Here is an 18,990-nt window from a genome sequence, read left to right as displayed (position 1 = left end):
CCATGAGGTGCCTTTATCCCATCTTTTGGAACAGAGGTAGATTTCTAGTGCTTGTGGACTCCTTTTGGCATCTCGTTGTTGCCATACTTCTAGTATGGGGAAGTGAAGTGAAAGCAGTGAAGAATGTGAAAAGTTGTTAGAATATTTTTTACAGGACATGATATGGCTGGACAAATTTTCTCTTAAATTCTAAGGAAGATCTGTACTTTTCACTTGAAGAATAAGGTAAAACAAAAAAAAAATCTTATTGATACCATGAATTGCTCCATATCAGAAACAAACCATGTTGAAGTGCCCATGATTAATATTGCAGATTGGGGACTTACTGATAGAGCACATTTTTTTAAAAAATCAGGAATGACTATAGCAAAAAGCACTATGTAGAACAGTGAAATTCACAGAAAATTTATTTACTTAGAATGGAGCTATACCATTTCTAATTACTTGTCTTTAACATACATTTTTCCTGCAACTTATATATAAATTAAGAGAAAAGAAATCCTCAATTACTAAGATTTATAAAATACTATGAATATAAACTGACGTATTCAGCATTGTAATGAATTATTGAACTATTGCTAATAAATAGGATTGGGTGTCAGTGCTGTTCCCAGACAGGCAGCTTTTTCCTTTGCAGAAATGCCAAGATTTGTAGAAATGCCAGTTTTCGAGACAATATACATTGCAGTTCACCCTCGCTGATGCTGAGCCTGTCACTTAACAGATGAGGCCTCTTAACAAGAATTAAGGACATCAATTATTACCCCATTAGTTTAGGTAGAGTGCAGTGTCAAAAATACAGTGGTACCTTGGTTCACAAAGTTAATTCTTTCCACAATTTTGGTTGCAGTTCTGTGGCAACCAGAATCATGGAGTGAATTCAGTTCATGAACTGTACCACTGTATAGTCTTACATTATTCTCAAAGTTTTTTGACCACATAGTAGCTTAATATTTCAAGGAACTGGGGATAACCAGAGATACTTTCAGCCAGCAATATTAAAATCTCAAAGGAATTTCTATTCAGATCAGTAGGAAAATGTTTTAATTAGTCATCCTTGTGTGTGACTGTATTTCTAATATTTTTAAGTGTCATGTTTAAAGCTGTAACATTTTTACTTAACACTTGTTTTGCAGTTTCATATCAATGCTAGCTATCCCCGAATATGGAACATGCCACAGACATGGCAGTGTGAATTAGAGGTTTATAAAGCCACCTACCACTTCATCTTTGCACAGAAGAACTTCTTTACAGGTATTTTCTAGTAAATACAGCTATAGTAGATTTATCATGATGAACTTGTTTACATTCAGTAAGTTCTAATTTTAAATTCAGTATAGCGATTTGATGATACAGTTTATGTTATTGTACATTTACAATTTGTTTTAGGCTGAGAATATTACAAATAAAATTTAAATATAGACATTTTATGTTCTCTTTTAATATAAACAAGAAAAATATAACTCCAAAGTTGAGCTTAAAAGGAAAAGAACTCAATTTAACCAAGTACTTTGTATTAGTCTAGTAGAAGGTAGATGGGGCTGATGAAACCAGTCTGTCTTTTCCTTAAATTGAGATCAGCATAGCTTTGTTACTTTGTTTTATTATTGTGATCCATAGTAGTGTATTCAATAGACAAACATGTTATTTTTATGTTTAGAGTCTCTATTTACTCTTCTGTTGGCAAGGATAATTAAATTGATTTTACTAGTAGTTGAAAAAAGTTTTGATTTCTTGCAGCATGTCGTGGTACCTACTCATATTTAAGTGTTCAACTCCCAAATCTAGCAGGTGTAACATTTTATTTTCAAAGGAAAAACAGTCTTACAAATAACTCTAGAGTCCTTTAAAACTTAATTCCCTAGGAAGGATGACTCTTAAAGGTAATATTGGTTCAGTTTTAGAACAGACAGGCTGGGTTATAATGTTTGGGTTGCTTTCTGTTGGAAGAATACTGTGGAAGAAAAATTATCCATCTTATGTGAGAGAATGCTTAATATTTCTCAAAAACCATTCTTAAGCCACTTAGCCACTTATTAGTGAGATGAAATTATTCTTCAAAGATTTTGATGTTGGGTGAAGTTAGTTGTATAAATGTGATATGATAAACATAATGTAGAGCAAGAATAAAAGCTGTAAAAGTCAGACACTAAAACTTCTCCTGGGAATATGAAATTCGCTTAGATTTTTCTACAGTAAGTGGAGAAAAAAACCACAATAAAATGGTTTTACAAAGCTCTAGTGCCAGACAGATAACATTTTATGGGGTGTTAACCTAGCAATTCAATTATGAAGTGAGTTAACCTAGCAATTCAATTATGAAGTGAGTTGTTGGTGGATTTTTCTCATTAACATTTAACTTGCCTTAATAATTTTTAAATTTTTATACAAATGAATAAGGCAGTCATCAAGAAAATGCTTCCATTCCCTAACTAGATTATTGGATAAGAACATCTGGTAAGGACAGCAGCCTTTGGTATAAAGAGAAATGCATATTAAAATGGTTATTAAAGCTCCTAATAAAAAATTTTGTCAATGTAATTTTTAATATTAGCCAGTAAAGTTGTTGTAGAAGTTAGTTTGCATACCATATAGATATGTTGAAATTCAAAATTGTTATTAAAGAGAAAACTAAGATTTGTTAAAATAGAAATTGAGTAATTATAAAATATCAAATGTTTTCAAGAAAAAACTAGTTAAAATAGAAATTAGCTAATAACTATAAAATTACATTGGTTTCTGAGATAGTAGGTCATTTGAATTTCTGTTGATTTTACTAGTAATTATGTGCTGCTCATTTAATTAATAGGAGTGAGTGTAAAGTAGATAAATGCAGTCAGTATGCACTCCAAGTTTTATATGAGTAATGACTGAAAACAAACAGTAAACATAGTCTCTGCCCAAAGCTTTTAACTCACATATTACTTATAGGTAGTTCTTGTTTGATATTGTTTATTAATCTCAAGTACATTCTCGTGTGCATTAGACGTAGATAAATGAAGCAGTATATACATTGAGTGCAAGCATGAATGAGTAAGCTAAAAAATGCATGTGAATACGACCTTAAGTACAGAGGAAATTACTATCATCTGAAGGAAATCAGAGAATATACAGAAAGATGTAATAGGTCTGAAATGGTCTTTGTCAGTGAACTCAGTATTATTAGCTAAGTTTGTCTAGTGTTTTGTCACATACAAAGTGTGCTCATTTATGTCATCTTCACTCTAAAGAGCAATAGGTGTTATTGGTTCTAGGATCTTCTGTGGATACCAAAATCTGTGAATGCTCAAAGCCACCATGCCCAGTTTACAGGGGCACTTTTAAAAAAAATATTTGTCAACCCATGGCTGGTTGAATCCATGGAGGAAAAGCCCATGAATGTGGAAGGTTGTTGACTTTATGAGGTTAAATTATTTGAGTAAAAATACTGAACTGTAAATATTTATCAGGAGAACAATAAGGAAATCAGCCAGGTGAATGATGAATTTTGTGGTGACACTGGTTGATTTTAGAGATGATTTTTGAGCATCTTTGAGTATTATGCTAAAGAATAAAGTTAGAGCCAGGCATGATAATGCCATGTCTATAATCCCAGCACTCTGAGAGGCTGATGTAAGAAGATTGCAAGTTGGAGCCCAGCCTGGATAACTTAGCAGTTTAGTAAGCCCCTATCTAAAAAAAGGGCTGGGGATGCAGTTCAGTGAAGAAAACCTGGGCTCAATCCTAGTAAACCCCCAGTAAGCCCCTCCCCTCCCAAGTTAGAAGTATAGAATCAAGCATTTTAGGTAAGGTGGCACTTAAAAGTAAAAGATTAAAAGTAAGCATAGCTATTATAAGATATGATGAACATTGTGACTGCTTGTCAAATGAATAAAAGTATAGTTAAAGTAAATATGATAAGTCAGCACTTCCCTTATTACTAAAAGTTTCATAGCCATATGCTTATTATTGATATACTGAAACTGTACATTTAGTGAATAATAAAGTACTGAAAGTTGACAGTAAATGTGTTATTTTGCCATTTCAGTAAGATAGGAATTTCTAATATATGTGTGTCAGTTTCTTTGCATAGAAACTAAATTTGTAAATGGACTCATATAAGGCAAATTTATTTCTAATTTTATTATTGAGTATATCTCATGTTTTTTAGTTTAAATATCCCTTTGAAATTCAAAGCAAACTGTTTTAGATATTCATTGGATTTACCTGATACTTTTCCTTAGCATGTCTTTCATAATAAGTGCCACCATCTGTGGGGGATGCTTGTCTATGCCACTTTTTAAAAACTTCACATAAATCATCTTAGCTATTCATAACACATTTGTGAAGTTGTTCTCATTTCGTAAAAGAGAAAATTGATAGCATTTAAGTCCCCCCCCTTTTTTTTTTAGGATTACATAGATAATAAGTTAAAGCCAGAATTTAAACCTAGCACTGTCTGGGATCAAAACCTGTGCTATAACAGTTCAGCTTCAAATCATTTCCTCTTTCATACACACACTAAGCTTTAATTTCATACACATAATAACACTGTACTTTTTACTGTGAGTATGCAAAAGATAGTCTGACACTATATTTGTTTTATACAGGTTGTTTGAGTAAAAGTATTGAGCTGTAAATATTTATCAGGAGAAAAATAGGGAAATAAGCCCAGGAGAACTATTACTGAAAGATACTTTTGGAGGCCAGAAGAAAAAGTTGTGGAAACCACAGTGGTAGGCTAGAGCTAATAAGCTTATGATAGAGAACTTTTACTTCATAAGTTAAAAAAAGGTACCAAAGGATAAATAGACTGAGTATATGTACACAATTTTAAAAAGTAACAAAACATAGAACTCATCACAGTGAGGCACTCAGTAGATATTTATTTCACAAGTAAATGTGAAAAAAAAGTTTAAGTATACTTTAAGAAATTCAGTTCAATTGAGATATTATTTTTCACATATGAAATAGCAAACCCTGTGCCCCAAGCCCCAAAATACATACATATAGGCAGGAATAAATAAAGTGCAGGAGAAGGTACAAAGAAAAATGTAGGTGAGTATACATTTCTGGTGGCAGTATTAATGAATTCACTTTTTTTGGAAAGCAGTTCTATAATAGCCTGAAAAAAACTCTTCCATTTTGACCTAGGAGTTCTGTCCTGGAATCTGTTCTGAAAAAGTAATTCTGAATAATATAAATGTAAAATATCTTACGCACAAATACATAGTGAAGTACCACATATTACACAGAAGTTTGGAGAGTCTACATAAGTGTAGAAGACAGGTAAATCTTAAAAGATAAATGTTTTTTTAAAGAGCTACCAGTGCAGACTTCACATGGCAAATACTTTCCACTGAAAAAGCAGTATGTAAAACACACATATAAGATAGTATAAAAATCTGTGTAGAAAGATCTCTAAAAGGAAATATATCCACAATGTTGGATTATTTGGGTAGTTGAATGTCAGGTGGGTTTTTTTCTATTTTCTAAAATTATTTTTTGAAAAATAACTGATTTGTTAAGGGTGTAAATTTTTTTATTTGGAACTATGGCTAGTGAGTAAACATCTGTCTGTGTATTGCCAAATCATGTAATATTTTAAGCATTTTAAGTAGTTTAGTATAAAAGTTCTTTTTAGTTACCAAGGAAGACTTTATTTTTGATTGATGTTAGAATCTCTGTGTTTGGTTTTCTGAATTTCAGTTAATTTTACTTTCCTCTACCCCAATGATTTTAGATTTAATTCAAGACTGGTCTAGTGATAGTGCTCCAGACATTTTTTCATTTGTTCCATATACATGGAATTTTAAAATCATGTTTCATCAATTTGAAATGATTTGGGCTGCTAATCAACACAATTGGATTGACTGTTCTACTAAACAACAGGAAAATGGTAAGACATTTTAAAAATTAAGTTAAACATTCTGCTCATTAAGGCCCACACAAAGAAAGTTAGTAATGATTTTGTAGTTTTAATAGGTATTAGAATTGATTTTTTTCCCTATTACTTTATGATAATCTGAGAGACTGTTTCAGAATTTGTATTGGACTAATCATATTGTCTTACATTTAATTTTGTTTAGGTATGAATCTAAGGTGACAGTTACATTTATTTTTATTGGCATTAGAAGTAAATTTATTTTTTCTTCTTTTTTGTTTTGTAGTGTATCTGGCTGCCTGTGGGGAAACACTAAACATTGATTTTTCTTTGCCTTTTACGGACTTTGTTCCAGCTACATGTAATACCAAGTTTTCTTTAAGAGTACGTATAATTGGATGCATTGTTTATTCCACAAGGTTTATTAGTAAGTTTGATTTTCCAGAGCTTTTCTTTACTTTCCCCTGCCCATCCTATGGCCACACTGACGTGTTCTAACTTTCTTCCAGTGTCTACTAACTTTATTGTCATAGAACTCCTGCCATTTCCTTTTTGTAGTTAACAGCATGTGAAATTCCTGTGAGTTGGTCATTTTCTTTAGAGATCATTTCTGATCTCTGTGGCTAATTTATATTTTCTTAAGAACCCATTCTAGGGCCAGAGATAGGGCACAGAGCTTGTCTGACAAGCATGAATTGGATTCCCTGTAGCAAAAAAAAACACCAAAAACTAAAAGAGCCCATTCTAGCTCTAATGTTTCCTAGTTTTCTGAACTAATTGTATGCTTCCCTATATTTGACTCCTAATTATAACCATGAATTCAGGAACTACTCACAAGCACTTCTTCCTTTTATCAAAAACATAACTCTTATATACCTCCCCGAAGCTCAGAATTTTGTAGTTTTAGGATATGGACACCCAGTTTAGGATATGGACAATCAGAAGTAATTGTAGTATTAATGTTGGTTATAGTTTTAAAAATAGAAGCAATAATAGTAGGTACACTGAACACCTAGTAAACATTTCCTATATGCCAGACACTGTTCTGAGTACTTTTTGTGTAGTTACTCATTTGTCAGAAGAACCCTCTTACATTAATTATTACTGTTTTCTGCATTTGTAGATTAGAAAGCTGAAAGACTGACTTTCTATAACTTGTTACTCACTAGTGAGTTTCCAGATTGGATATTAAATCCTAGCACTATAGCTTAGGGCTCCAGTTTTAAAAATCATAACTGTAAGCTGCGTGTTAAGAAACTGGGCATTAGTAATAAAGATACGAGACCTAGAAGGAAAAAAGTGAAACTGAATGAAGATCCTTTAATATGCCAGCTTAGACTTACTAAAAGCCAGGTGAGGAAGCAAGACTTACTAAAATTGAATAATCAAAGGCAACAGTGTTCTTTTAAAAATTAAGAAAAATATGGAACACCTAAGCTTATATTGGAGAATTTTTTTAAAAACTAAATTTCATATAAAATACCCATGGATAACTGTGGAAAATGATCTTTCACTGTTATATGCTATGTTGTTTCTTTATTTTTCAATATGACTTTAGTTTTAGTCAATATATAATCATTTTCTAGGTATTTGCCTTACTGAGTGTAAAATACTCAGGGCTGTGTAAAATATGCCATTTAAAATTTTATGTACTTTTGAATTTATTTTCAAGATGGTTATTTTAGCTATAAATAGTGACTTAGATACTTATTGTACTGATGTTTTAATTTTGGATTGTTATAAATTGCTTTTTAGGGAGAAGATGTTGATCTTCATTTGTTTCTACCAGATTGCCACCCTAGTAAATATTCATTATTTATGCTGGTTAAGAACTGCCACCCAAATAAGATGATTCATGATACTGGTATTACTGCTGAGTGTCAGAGTGCTCAGAAAACAGTTAAACCAAAGTGGCGCAACATCACTCAGGAAAAGTGAGTACATAAAATGAGTATTTTATGTACTTATTATATGGAGATACTTATATAAGTATAATTGCTTATTATATGGAGAAATTGCTTCTTTCAAATATTGATAATGAAGTTTAATTATTTGTAACTAATGTCTCTATACAACTAAAAGAATAGTTATCTAATCAGAAATTTTGTTTTTTGCTGATTAAAGGGCTGGTTGGGTTGAATGTTGGACTGTTCCAAGTGTCATGCTTACAATTGATTATACGTGGCATCCAATTTATCCACAAAAAGCAGATGAACAGCTAAAACAATCATGTAAGTGTTTTTGTATAATTTGTCCTTGGATATACCTGCTTATGTTATTGATAATCTGCAAAGACACAAAAAGTTGAAACTTTTGAAAATTATTCTTAAAATAATGGTATAAGTTAAATATTTTGGAATAATTGTAGCTAACTTTTAGTCATCATTATTGTACATAAAATACTGGGTCAAAGAATTTCCTGGCTTAAATTATTTCATTTAATCCTTACAACAGTTCTGTGAGGTAAATATTACTCTCATCTTAAAGTTGAAGAAACATCCTCAGATAAGTAATTTTCTCAAGATCTGTCACTGTAGATATGGTGGAGCTGGAATATGAAACAAAGTCTGTGAATCTGTACATTTAATAAGCTTGAGTCTGTGAAATGTTAATTTCTTTAAAGTATTTTTACAATTATTATATAGTTCATAGTTCTCTGAAGGAAATTAATTAGGATTAGGACTTTGAGTCCAAAAAAAGAATTAGAAAGAAGTCATGTTTTCTCTGTGTGAAGTTTCAGAGGACAAAATTCAAAGTTCATATGTATGGCGGCTTATGTCACACTGTATTTGAATAACTTTTTGTGGAAACAACTGTTGTTTAATGCCTAAGTTTAGTAAAGGCCTAATTGTGACCCACATTTATATTACAGAGACTTACAATGTTGCTCATGTTGGCAGAAATTTTTCATTCATTCTGTGCATTCTGATTTATGCATTTCTTTTTTTTTTTTTTTTTTTTTTTCTCCGGTACCGGGAACTGAACTCACGACCTTGCGCTTGCCAGGCAGGCGCTTTGCCGCTGAGCTAAATCCCCAGCCCCTTGATTTATGCATTTCTATACATATTTTACTGAAGTTTATTCTTTATTTGCTTTCGTAGTTACTGGTCTTTCAGGTCTGTGTTTATTATATACTTACAGATATTCAGATATACCAATATTATTTTCTTTTATATTTGTAAAGTAACGTTTCTTAGCATATATTTCCATGATGAATTAATTTATAAGCATTTTCTTTTTCTCTTAAACATTAATGTTTTCTTCAATTTATTCCAGTGTCTGAAATGGAAGAAACAATGCTATCTGTGTTAAGGCCAGCCCAGAAAACGTCAGACAGAGTTGTTTCTTCTCCTTCTACTTCTTCTCGGCCTCCTATTGATCCCTCTGAACTTCCACCTGATAAACTTCATGTAGAAATGGAACTCTCCCCAGATTCTCAAATAACTCTCTATGGACCTCTATTAAATGCCTTTTTGTGTATAAAGGTATGACGTTAGAACCTATTTATGTGCCTTTTTGTGTATAAATATATGATTGTAAAAAGAATTTACATTATTATAAACATAGGCAAAGTAATTACAATCCAATAGAAAATAGAGATCACTTGAAATAGTTGGATGATTTAAAAATTGTTGAGGATATATTGTGTATGTTGACTGGTCTTAAAGTCCTATGCTAGACTCAGTTACAAAATTATTAAAAGTAGTACCTCTCAGTGCAACTTTGTATGTGTGTGTGAGCATTTAGTGTGATTTAGGAATGGTGCTAGTTGCTAGATGACATAATATTTGTCTTCAAGGAAAGAAACTCGAGGGCATACTAGAAGGATGGGCAGGTACATGGACAAATTTTAACACATTTGTAACAATACAACAGAAGTTGTCAGAGAAAAATTGATGCCAGAAAACATCTATTTTAAGTGAGTCCATTAAAAATAGATGACAACATTTCATGAGAAATAATGAGCCAGGTGTTGGGATCTTTATTTTAAAATGGAAACAAATTTATGAAAATAAGTTTATTTTAAAATATGCCAAATATCAATTCTGAAAAGATATGTACTACATAGCACAAAGTAAATAAATCAAGTGTTGATTCATTTTAAGGTAATTTTCCCACTGAAATTGTATGATTGCACAGTATGATAGCTCTTTAAAGTTGATATCTATAATATAATTATGAAGAGATGCTATTTTTGGGAAACTGAGGACTTCATGAGTTCGTTAGAGATCACTTTATTCTTTTGATGTTCAGATCACCCCAATAGGTCATCAGCAATTTTTGCTAATTTGCTCTTTATGTTAACTGACCCTTCTAAATACCTGCCTATTACTGATAGCTTCGTGTGTGATGAAAGCAGTTTTCAGTTATTGCTAAATACCAATTTCATGAAATTTTGCATTTTCCTAGGATTTTGCAAATTCTTTTTGCTTTTGATATTCATTATACTGTGATAATTATTATATGTAATAATCTAAAACAGATTAATTTTCCAAATGAACAGTGTAGTTAACTTGTGGGAGGGAGGTTTGTGTGGATCTAACTTGAGATTGCTGTCTATTCCAGTTTCACACTGCAAAGATTTGAATATTGAATACTTAGTTAACAAGGAATTCTGTAATGTACAGTAAGAGGAATAATTAGTTCTAGAGGTTCACTCTGAAAATCAAGGAAGGACAATCAAGATTTGTTAAAGAAGGCTTTCTAGAGGAAGTGCTAGGTTCACTAGGGTTTGGGAAGTTAAAACAAAACCCTTGATATTTGAGTTACTGTGTTACATTTACCTAAAATTACTATAAAGCATCAGAATGCAATTTAAGTTAAAAGATGCAAGAGAAACTGTGGTTAATGTTTGTGGAAAACTAGAGCTTCTGTTGATTTTATTTTATTCCCCTAGCATTTTAAAAGGGATTCCTGAAGAAGCAAATCTTGAGATTGGAGAAGAAAATTCACACACAGAGACATGTTCTTTTTTTTCTTGTGATCACTGCTAAATATAAAATGTTCTTCAAATATATCTCCCAGTGGCTGGGTTTCTTGGGATTGTGTATTGATAGCTATTTGTAATTTTAGTTACAGTTTACTTGAAAAGGCTGAAACATAGTTTAATTAAATGTAATGATTTAATTATCAAACTAAAGGTGGTCATAGTGATATAATAATAATTTTTAAATACTACAAGAATAGTATCAACTGCTTCAAGCGTTTCTAAATGCATATTGATCCTCTGTTTTTTTTTTGTTTTAAAAAATTTATAATACTATAGATTTACCAAAAATAAGAAGACTGTTACTAAGAAAAACACAGAGAAAGAAGTACAATACATGCTTTTGTTTTGACTTTTTAATAAATTCTACTCTAAAATGAGGCATTTTTTAAAAAAGTGTTGTCATAGGTTAGCCATTGCTGCACTAAAATATCTGTGAGCAAAGACATCTGATAAGGCAAATTATAAAATTTCAAGCTTTGGCATATATATTAAATGTGTATCTAAAACACAATAAGCAAAACATTGTCTAGTCCAGTGAACTTTATGCTTCTTATTATAAGGAACATGTATATATATAATTTTCAAGTTTGATTTTTTTTCCTACCAGAAAGCTTCATGTCATGCTGATATAAGGATAATATTCTATCTTAAAAGCACTCCTTTATTTGTTTAATGTGTTCTAGTTAGCGTCAGTGTTAGAACTTGACTTGGGAATTTAGGCATTCGTGTATATGATTTATATATATTTATGTAATATGGAATTCAAATAGATTAAGGGAATGTGAAAAGGGAAAAATCAAGGAAATGTGAAAATTCTTGTTTCCTTAGTTGTCAAGATTAAACATCAAGAAGTTAAAAAGATAAACTAGGAAAAAAAAAAAAGAACTACTCTTTACTTACTGGATTGTATTTTAAAAAACTGATCTTCAAAATTCACAAAAGAAACTGTTCCTGGCATTATTGTAAGAATTCTAAGATGACTGTATACTAAATGTACATTAAGATTTCTGAGGACATTTTAGAAATTGGGAGGTCTTCTGTGGACATTTTAGGAATATGGCAGCAACTCTGAGAGTTTGCCAAAGTTATTGTAATCATATGAAATCTTCATGGCATTTCTTCTGTTGTAGATACAACGTTGGATAGCAATACTACTTATATTGGTTTTCTGGATGGACTTCTCTTCATTTTTATATATTTTGTGATAATGGAAGAAGGGAAATCTTACTTTTCATAATGATAGCGTGTCGGTGGTACCAAATATGCAGTAACTGGATTCAGAGTATACATACATATTTTGTTATTTTAAAATATAGTTTTAATACTCTTGAACAGAGGCCTGGCTGTGAATTTCTACTTTTTAAAATACAATTTGGGAAATCAGAGTGCTTGCAGGGCTTTTTTCCCCCCTGCTTCCCTGATTTTATTGCCTGTCATCTTTTAACCTATTAATCTTTTTTTTTCCTCTTCAAAGAAATGAGTATAAATAGGTAACTATAAATTTTTGAGCTGAAAAAAGTCAGTCTTCTGTTACTTAAAGTGCATTACTTGGCACTCAATACAAAATAGCTTTAAGAAAGTAATATTTGTGAGAACTCTTAATTAAATTGAAAATCCAGTTTTTTGTTCTTAAATTTAAACATGCTGCAAACTTGACAGAACGTACTTCCTGGTTCTGTTTGCCAATGATTTTTTTCTTATAGCTGTTTGTAACTTGTTTTAAAGATAGTTTAATTTCACGTGCCACTTACCATAAAATGGATATGGAAGTTTTACTGTGTTTGAAAATATTTGTGGGTATTTACAGTATTAATCTTAAGCTACCATGAATGTTTGCTGTAGTAAATTGCTAGTTGCGTTTGGTTAAACTTGTGATTTTTTTTTTTTAAACAGAATCCTTAAGAAAGTAACCCTTTATGGTTGAAATTTATATATTACAGAAAACAAAACTTAATGCACCCAGCATTAAACATTTAATAGTAGAATAGCATTTTAAAGAAGTTACAGCTTTAAAAATATTATTTTGTTCTTAATATTCAATAGGTATAAATTTATTAATTTATAAGACTCCTGATGTTTTATAACTCTTTAAAAACATACTTATTGGCACATTTAATGAAAGTTAGCAAATGTGCTTTACTATTGAATGTTGCATAAAGAATTTGATATGCATTATTTCCATTTCAGATAATTAAATGAAGATTGGTTTAGTAGCAAATTGAACTTTAGACCCAAAACAGTATTTTTTTCTCTTAATTGTAATAATCTGCAAGAATCTAAATTTTTTAAGATTAAAAATTGTAATTAATGCAAGGGTTGTTTTACAAGTAAAATATTTACATATTTGCATCGCTGAAAACTAAATGAAGTGCTAGTAATAGTTTCGTTGGCAAGTGTTAGGATTCTGAAAACTAATAATCATGAACAGTGTACATTGATCCTTAGACCTGAAGGAAAGGTGGGGCAGGACTGATTGGGCCAGGAGGCCATCAGAAGACAAAAATCTTCCAAGGATTTTTTCCATTTCAGTCCTGACTCTGGACTCTGTGTCCATTGTAAATGTGCTGAAGCAGTCTTCAGGACTGAGATGGCATGTATATTTCGAATAGGTTCCTAAGTGATCTAAGGAACAACCACTGTTCAGAATTCTTTTGAGTTTGATCAACAATAAAAACTTAAACATTTCTGTTTAGTTTTAAATTTTTAATGTTAGAATTCTAGCCCAGTGTTGATTTACCTTTATATTTGCTCTTTAATTTGTCCAGGCTTCAGGATTATAGGAACAGTTGTCAAGATTGCAAGCAGGTTTTAGGGTGCACCTTTATTATTTAGTGGTGGACAGCAATAAAGAATAAAGGGAAAGTAATGATTGTGTGAATCAGTAGGTTAGGGATTTTAGTCTTCCCTCTAATTAACTATGTGACTTTAAGCACTTCAGTAATCTTTCCTAGAAAAGATGGTATGACCTAATATACATAATTCTAGTCATAAAATCAATTTTTCCATAATCAAACTGTAAAATTTACCAAACTTGATTCTTATTCTTAATAAATAGCAGTTAATATTGTTACTGGATTGTTTAACTTTTCATAACTACTGACAGATGAGGTAGGCAAAATATAAATTCACAATCAAATGGAAGAGGGCTGGGGATTTAGCTCAGTGGCACAGTGCCTGCCTGGCAAGCGTGAGGTTGTGAGTTCGATTTCTGGCACTGGAAAAAAAAAATCAAAAGGAAGAAAAAATAATTTCAATCAAAACTAAATTAGTTTCTTTAAACTTTAATTTTAAATACAAAAGAAATCCAAATATTAATAGTTGAAACACTTTTAATTTTAAAAAAAATCAGTGAACTGTATGAAAGGAAATTTGATAATTGTTTATAACACATGCTTTTAATTCCTTAGTAACCAAAATTGGAAACTCTTTACTGAAGCTGTTGAACCGTTTCTGCTTAGCTAGACATGGTGGCACATGCCTATAATCCTAGCTACTCCAGAGGTTAAACAGGAAGATTACATGTTTGAGGCCACTCTGGATAACATAGGGGAACCATGTTTCAAAATAAAGAGACTGGATATAGCTCAGTGGTAGAGCACGTGTATAGCATGTACCACGTTCTTCAATTCTTAGTACTCAAACAATCAAAAACCAAAAGCTTAAAAATTTCTCTTAAATATTGTAACTGGAATAAAATATATGAATTATAGTAGTTACCTAATTAGATTGATTTTCAGTGCGTTGATCTTCCTTTCTCAAAGACTGTCCCCAAGCATTGTACCAGAACTCTGAGGAGTGAAGATGGAAAGCTGTTAAACCATACAAAGCTTCAAAGTTGTTTTTTTAAAGACTAAATTACAACATTTTGCTCTAATTGGGTTTGGTATCATAAAGCTTAATTACAAACTTCTGTAATCGTTTGCATTTGTTTTGCTGTACAATATTTATTTGCTAAAATAAATAAACTTTTTTCATGTTATGGAAACATACCTGATGCTTTTAATTAAATACAGTAGGTTAGAGAAATGGATAGTTTACAAATTTAGAGCTTATAGGCGAAGACATATTACATATCTTTTAAGATAGCGTGTTTTTTCTTAATATTTATAGGAAAACTATTTTGGGGAAGATGATATGTATATGGATTTTGAAGAAGTTATTTCAAGCCCTGTTCTGTCACTGTCAACATCATCCAGCTCTGGGTGGACTGCTGTTGGAATGGAAAATGACAAAAAGGAAAATGAAAGTTCAGCCAAATCAATTCATCCACTTACTTTGCGTCCTTGGGATATCACTGTACTTGTTAATTTGTACAAAGTTCATGGCCGTCTTCCGGTTGTAAGTATTTACTTAGCAAAATAGTTTGGAGTATAATATTATGGTAACCATCTAGCATAGGAAACTGTTTATATGCTCAGGTGCCCACAGACACTGAAAACAATTCAGGTTCAAAAGTTTCTAAATTTATCCTTTAAGTATTAGAAATCTAGCTTATGTTCTTATAATTACTTGATTGTTGGTAACTTTATTTTTTGTTTTCCTTCTTTGCTGTTCTGCGTAACTTCAGAACACAGTTCGTCATGATGTTGAGTTATTTATAGTTAGCCTAATAGATCTCAGACTTTATTGTCTCTTAGCTTTTATCTCCAGAAGCCAGACCACTTGGGTGACAGTTTCAGGTTTGATACTAGAGGTTGCATTGTGTCCATTTTGGATCCAGCACTGTTACCTGGTTTACTCGAAGCTTGTCCCAGGGTCTGTTGAGGCCAAACTGAACTGAGAGTATACTGCTCCAAGAAACCAGGAAATTTGGAGCAGGGCCATGGAGGAAGAGGTGCCCCTGAAGCATTGCACTGCACACTCAGTCCATGTCATGTACCAGCACTGAGTAGCAGAGAAGTCATCTGTGGTTCTTGGTGTGCATACCAGGGCATATATAGTCTCCTGTAGAAAAGTCAAGCTCTCAATTGTGATAAATATAATTTTTACTTTCCTATACTTTGTTACTCTTAACTTTCTCTACATCTTGATTGTGGGTTTTTTTTTTTTCTTACCCTAGCATGGAACTACAGATGGCCCTGATTGCCCTACAGCTTTCTTGGAAAGACTGTGTTTTGAAATGAAAAAAGGATTTAGAGAGACCATGCTGCAACTTGTCTTGTCACCCCTCAATGTGTTTGTCAGTGATAACTATCAGGTAATGTGAAAGTGGGACATGGTGAAGACCTGCAGATTTATTAATATTTATGGAGTCAAACATGTGGTAACTTCTGTGCTAGTGAATGGGGCTTCATTTTTTTTTTTTTTTTGCTGTACCGGGGATCGAACTCACAACCTTGAGCTTGCCAGGAGGGCGCTTATGCCACTGAGCTATATCCCCAGCCCAATGGGGCTTCATATTATGACCACTCCCAACCATCAGTCCTAGGACACTTATCTGTAGTGCTTATTCCCGGTAGCATTAGTCTTAACTCAGGGTTTCACAGTGAAGGGTCTAAACCAAAGCCTGGACTGCTAGATCTAGATTATGAAACCACACACTTTTTACTTTATGTTCTTAAGATATGTATTAGTTTTCTAGAGCTGCCATAGCAAGGTATTATACACTGAATAACTTAAAACAACAGAAATTAATTCTCTTACAGTTCAGGAGGCTCAGAGCTCTAAATCAAGGTATTATATGGGCTATCCTCTCTCTGAAGACTTTAGGAGAAGATCCTTGAGTTCTTGGCATCTGGTGGTAGTCAGCAATCCTTTACCTTCCTTGGTTTGTAGATGCATCACTCAAATTGCTGCCTCTGTACTTGTGTATGTGTCCCTGTATTTCTCTTCCTGTAGAGACCCTGGCCATATTAGGTCCCATCCTAATTTTAACTTCCTGTGAACTTGATTATATCTATAGAAACCTCTTTTTTAAAAAAAACACATACGGTTTTTATGATGAATATATCTTTTTGGGGAGGTCATAGTTCAATTCATAACATGGTAAAAAACCATTAATAAAATGTAAAATAGAATTCTTTTCTTATTAAAATATAATTCTTATAGTTCTATGATGACCTATACCTTAGAACAAACCAATATCTGCATGTAATTTTGAACAGCCAAACCCCTCAGTCATCAAAATTTAATCAGAAATTTATTAACTGTCCTCTCTAGTTGTTTCAGAATAAATGTTAGAGAATTGATGCCTACAGAAATTAGGCATTTTTATATAAAGTGACACAGTTAGTGAAAATAAATTATATCAGAAGAGCTTCAGAAACTGTTCATCTAGGAACAAAAAATAATAATATTTGAAATTCTCTTTTTGAAACCTCCTGAGAAATAGATTCAGCCCTTATGCTTTAAAAAATTGTTTTTAAAGAATATATTTCTGTAAATGCACTGAAAGCACCAACTTTTTGATATGGCGTACACACTCATGAAGAAGAATACCATGATAAAACTAGGTTGGGAAATGTCTGTGAGCTGTCTCAGTGTATACTGCTATACTTACCCTAGTGAATCCAGGGGAGAAGTAAATATAGAGGAAACTAAAATAATTTCAAGTGTAAAAAGTGCTGCATAGAGTGCAGTGCATTGCTTTGGAGGCAAGAAAATGATCACATTTACCTTTTTGAAAGAGTTTTGCAGTCGTTAATAAATAATGGAACAGAAAAGCATAACGAATGTGGGGCTCCTGGGTAGGTCCTAGTAAGAAGCTGGCCATCTCAGTCTATGTGGACTGCCATAATAGCAGTGGAAAAGAAGTCCATGGATTTGTGAATGATTGGAAAGTAGAATCAACAAAAATTGCTGACTTCATCTGGAAGATAGCCTTTTTAATAAATGGTGCCGAAGACTAAAATTCAACCCATGTCTATCACCATGCACTAAATGAAAGTCAAAATGGATCAAAGATCTAAACATTAAAACAGAAACACTAAATCTACTGGAAGGGAAGGTAGGGAAAAATCTTGAAGACATAGGGGTAGGCACAGAGTTCATGAACAGAATCTAAACTGCATGGGAAATACTTCAAAGAATCAATAACTGGGGTCTCATCTTATTGAAAAGTTTTTACACATCAAAAGAAATCACCAACAGAGTAAAAAGAAAACCCATGAATTGCAAAAAAACTTTAGCCAACTGCCCTTCAGACAAAGGACTTCTATCTAGAACATAAAAAGAATTTAAAAAATCAGGCTCCCAAAATTCAAAGACCCAGTCCAAAAATGGGCATCTGAGATGAATACACACTTCTCAGATGAAGAAATACTGATGGCGAATAAATATATGAAAAAATGTTCAACATCATTGGTCATTCAAGAAATGTAAATTAAAACAACACTGAGATTCCATTTCACCCCAGAAAGAATGGCTATCATTAAGAAATCAACCAATAACAAATGCTAGAGAGGCTATGGGGAAAGAGGAACCCTTTTCCACTGGTGGTGGGAGTGTAGATTGGTGAGACCACTGTGGAAATCAGTGTGGAGATTCCTCACAAAACTAGGATTAGAAATCTCACTTAAACCAGCTATTCCCCTTCTGAGCATTTTCCCAGAATTAAAAAGATACAGCAGTGATACATGTGTACCCATGTTTGTAGCAGCACAATTTGTCATAGCTAAATCTTGGAAACAACTCAAATGCCCATCCACTGAGGAATGGATAAAAAAGACATGGCATTTTTATACAATGGAGTATTACTCAGCTATAAAAAAGATAAACTCAAGGCTTTTATAAGTAAATGGGTGCAACTAGAGACTGTACTTAAGTGAAATAAATTGGACCCACATGTGCAGGCATCATTTTGTCTCCCTAGTGTAAGAACCTGAAAGAGTAAATAAAACCCAAAATGTACAATAGATACTATAAAAGGGAAAGAACTTGCTTAAAGGAAGGAATAACTGGGATGAGGGAAAAGAGAAAGGAAAGAAGAAAAGGAAAATATATATGTATATAGAAGGATAGCTAGGCTAGCTGTACTGCTAATATCTAATGGTTTATTGAAAGGAATAGTTAGTGCTTAATTTTTTTGACCAATTTTGCATGCTTATATCTAGTAATCTGAACACCTAATTTGAAGACAACAATATGCAATATAGGGGCTGGGGATTTAGCTCAGCGGCAAAAGCGCCTGCCTGGCAAG

The 18,990-nt window shown here is 32.4% G+C and overlaps 1 protein-coding gene across 9 annotated transcripts in view; it reads left to right on the top strand.

Annotated features, from left to right (window-relative positions):
- The window catches only part of Kiaa1109 (KIAA1109 ortholog), a 199,439-nt gene that overhangs the window by 51,806 nt on the left and 128,643 nt on the right, over positions 1 to 18,990 (top strand). For all 9 annotated transcript variants that reach the window (XM_013515292.1, XM_005386777.2, XM_013515295.1 and 6 more), the window contains 8 exons: positions 1,137 to 1,254; positions 5,723 to 5,878; positions 6,150 to 6,247; positions 7,619 to 7,797; positions 7,988 to 8,094; positions 9,140 to 9,348; positions 14,964 to 15,191; positions 15,913 to 16,050. In XM_013515292.1, coding sequence (XP_013370746.1) covers positions 1,137 to 1,254; positions 5,723 to 5,878; positions 6,150 to 6,247; positions 7,619 to 7,797; positions 7,988 to 8,094; positions 9,140 to 9,348; positions 14,964 to 15,191; positions 15,913 to 16,050 — 1,233 coding nt within the window. The remainder of the gene's footprint in view (positions 1 to 1,136; positions 1,255 to 5,722; positions 5,879 to 6,149; positions 6,248 to 7,618; positions 7,798 to 7,987; positions 8,095 to 9,139; positions 9,349 to 14,963; positions 15,192 to 15,912; positions 16,051 to 18,990) is intronic.

This window comes from Chinchilla lanigera, unplaced genomic scaffold (assembly GCF_000276665.1).
Source record: "Chinchilla lanigera isolate Chin_1 unplaced genomic scaffold, ChiLan1.0 scaffold00027, whole genome shotgun sequence".
Taxonomy (NCBI): domain Eukaryota; kingdom Metazoa; phylum Chordata; class Mammalia; order Rodentia; family Chinchillidae; genus Chinchilla; species Chinchilla lanigera.
This window is presented reverse-complemented; position numbering and strand designations above follow the sequence as displayed.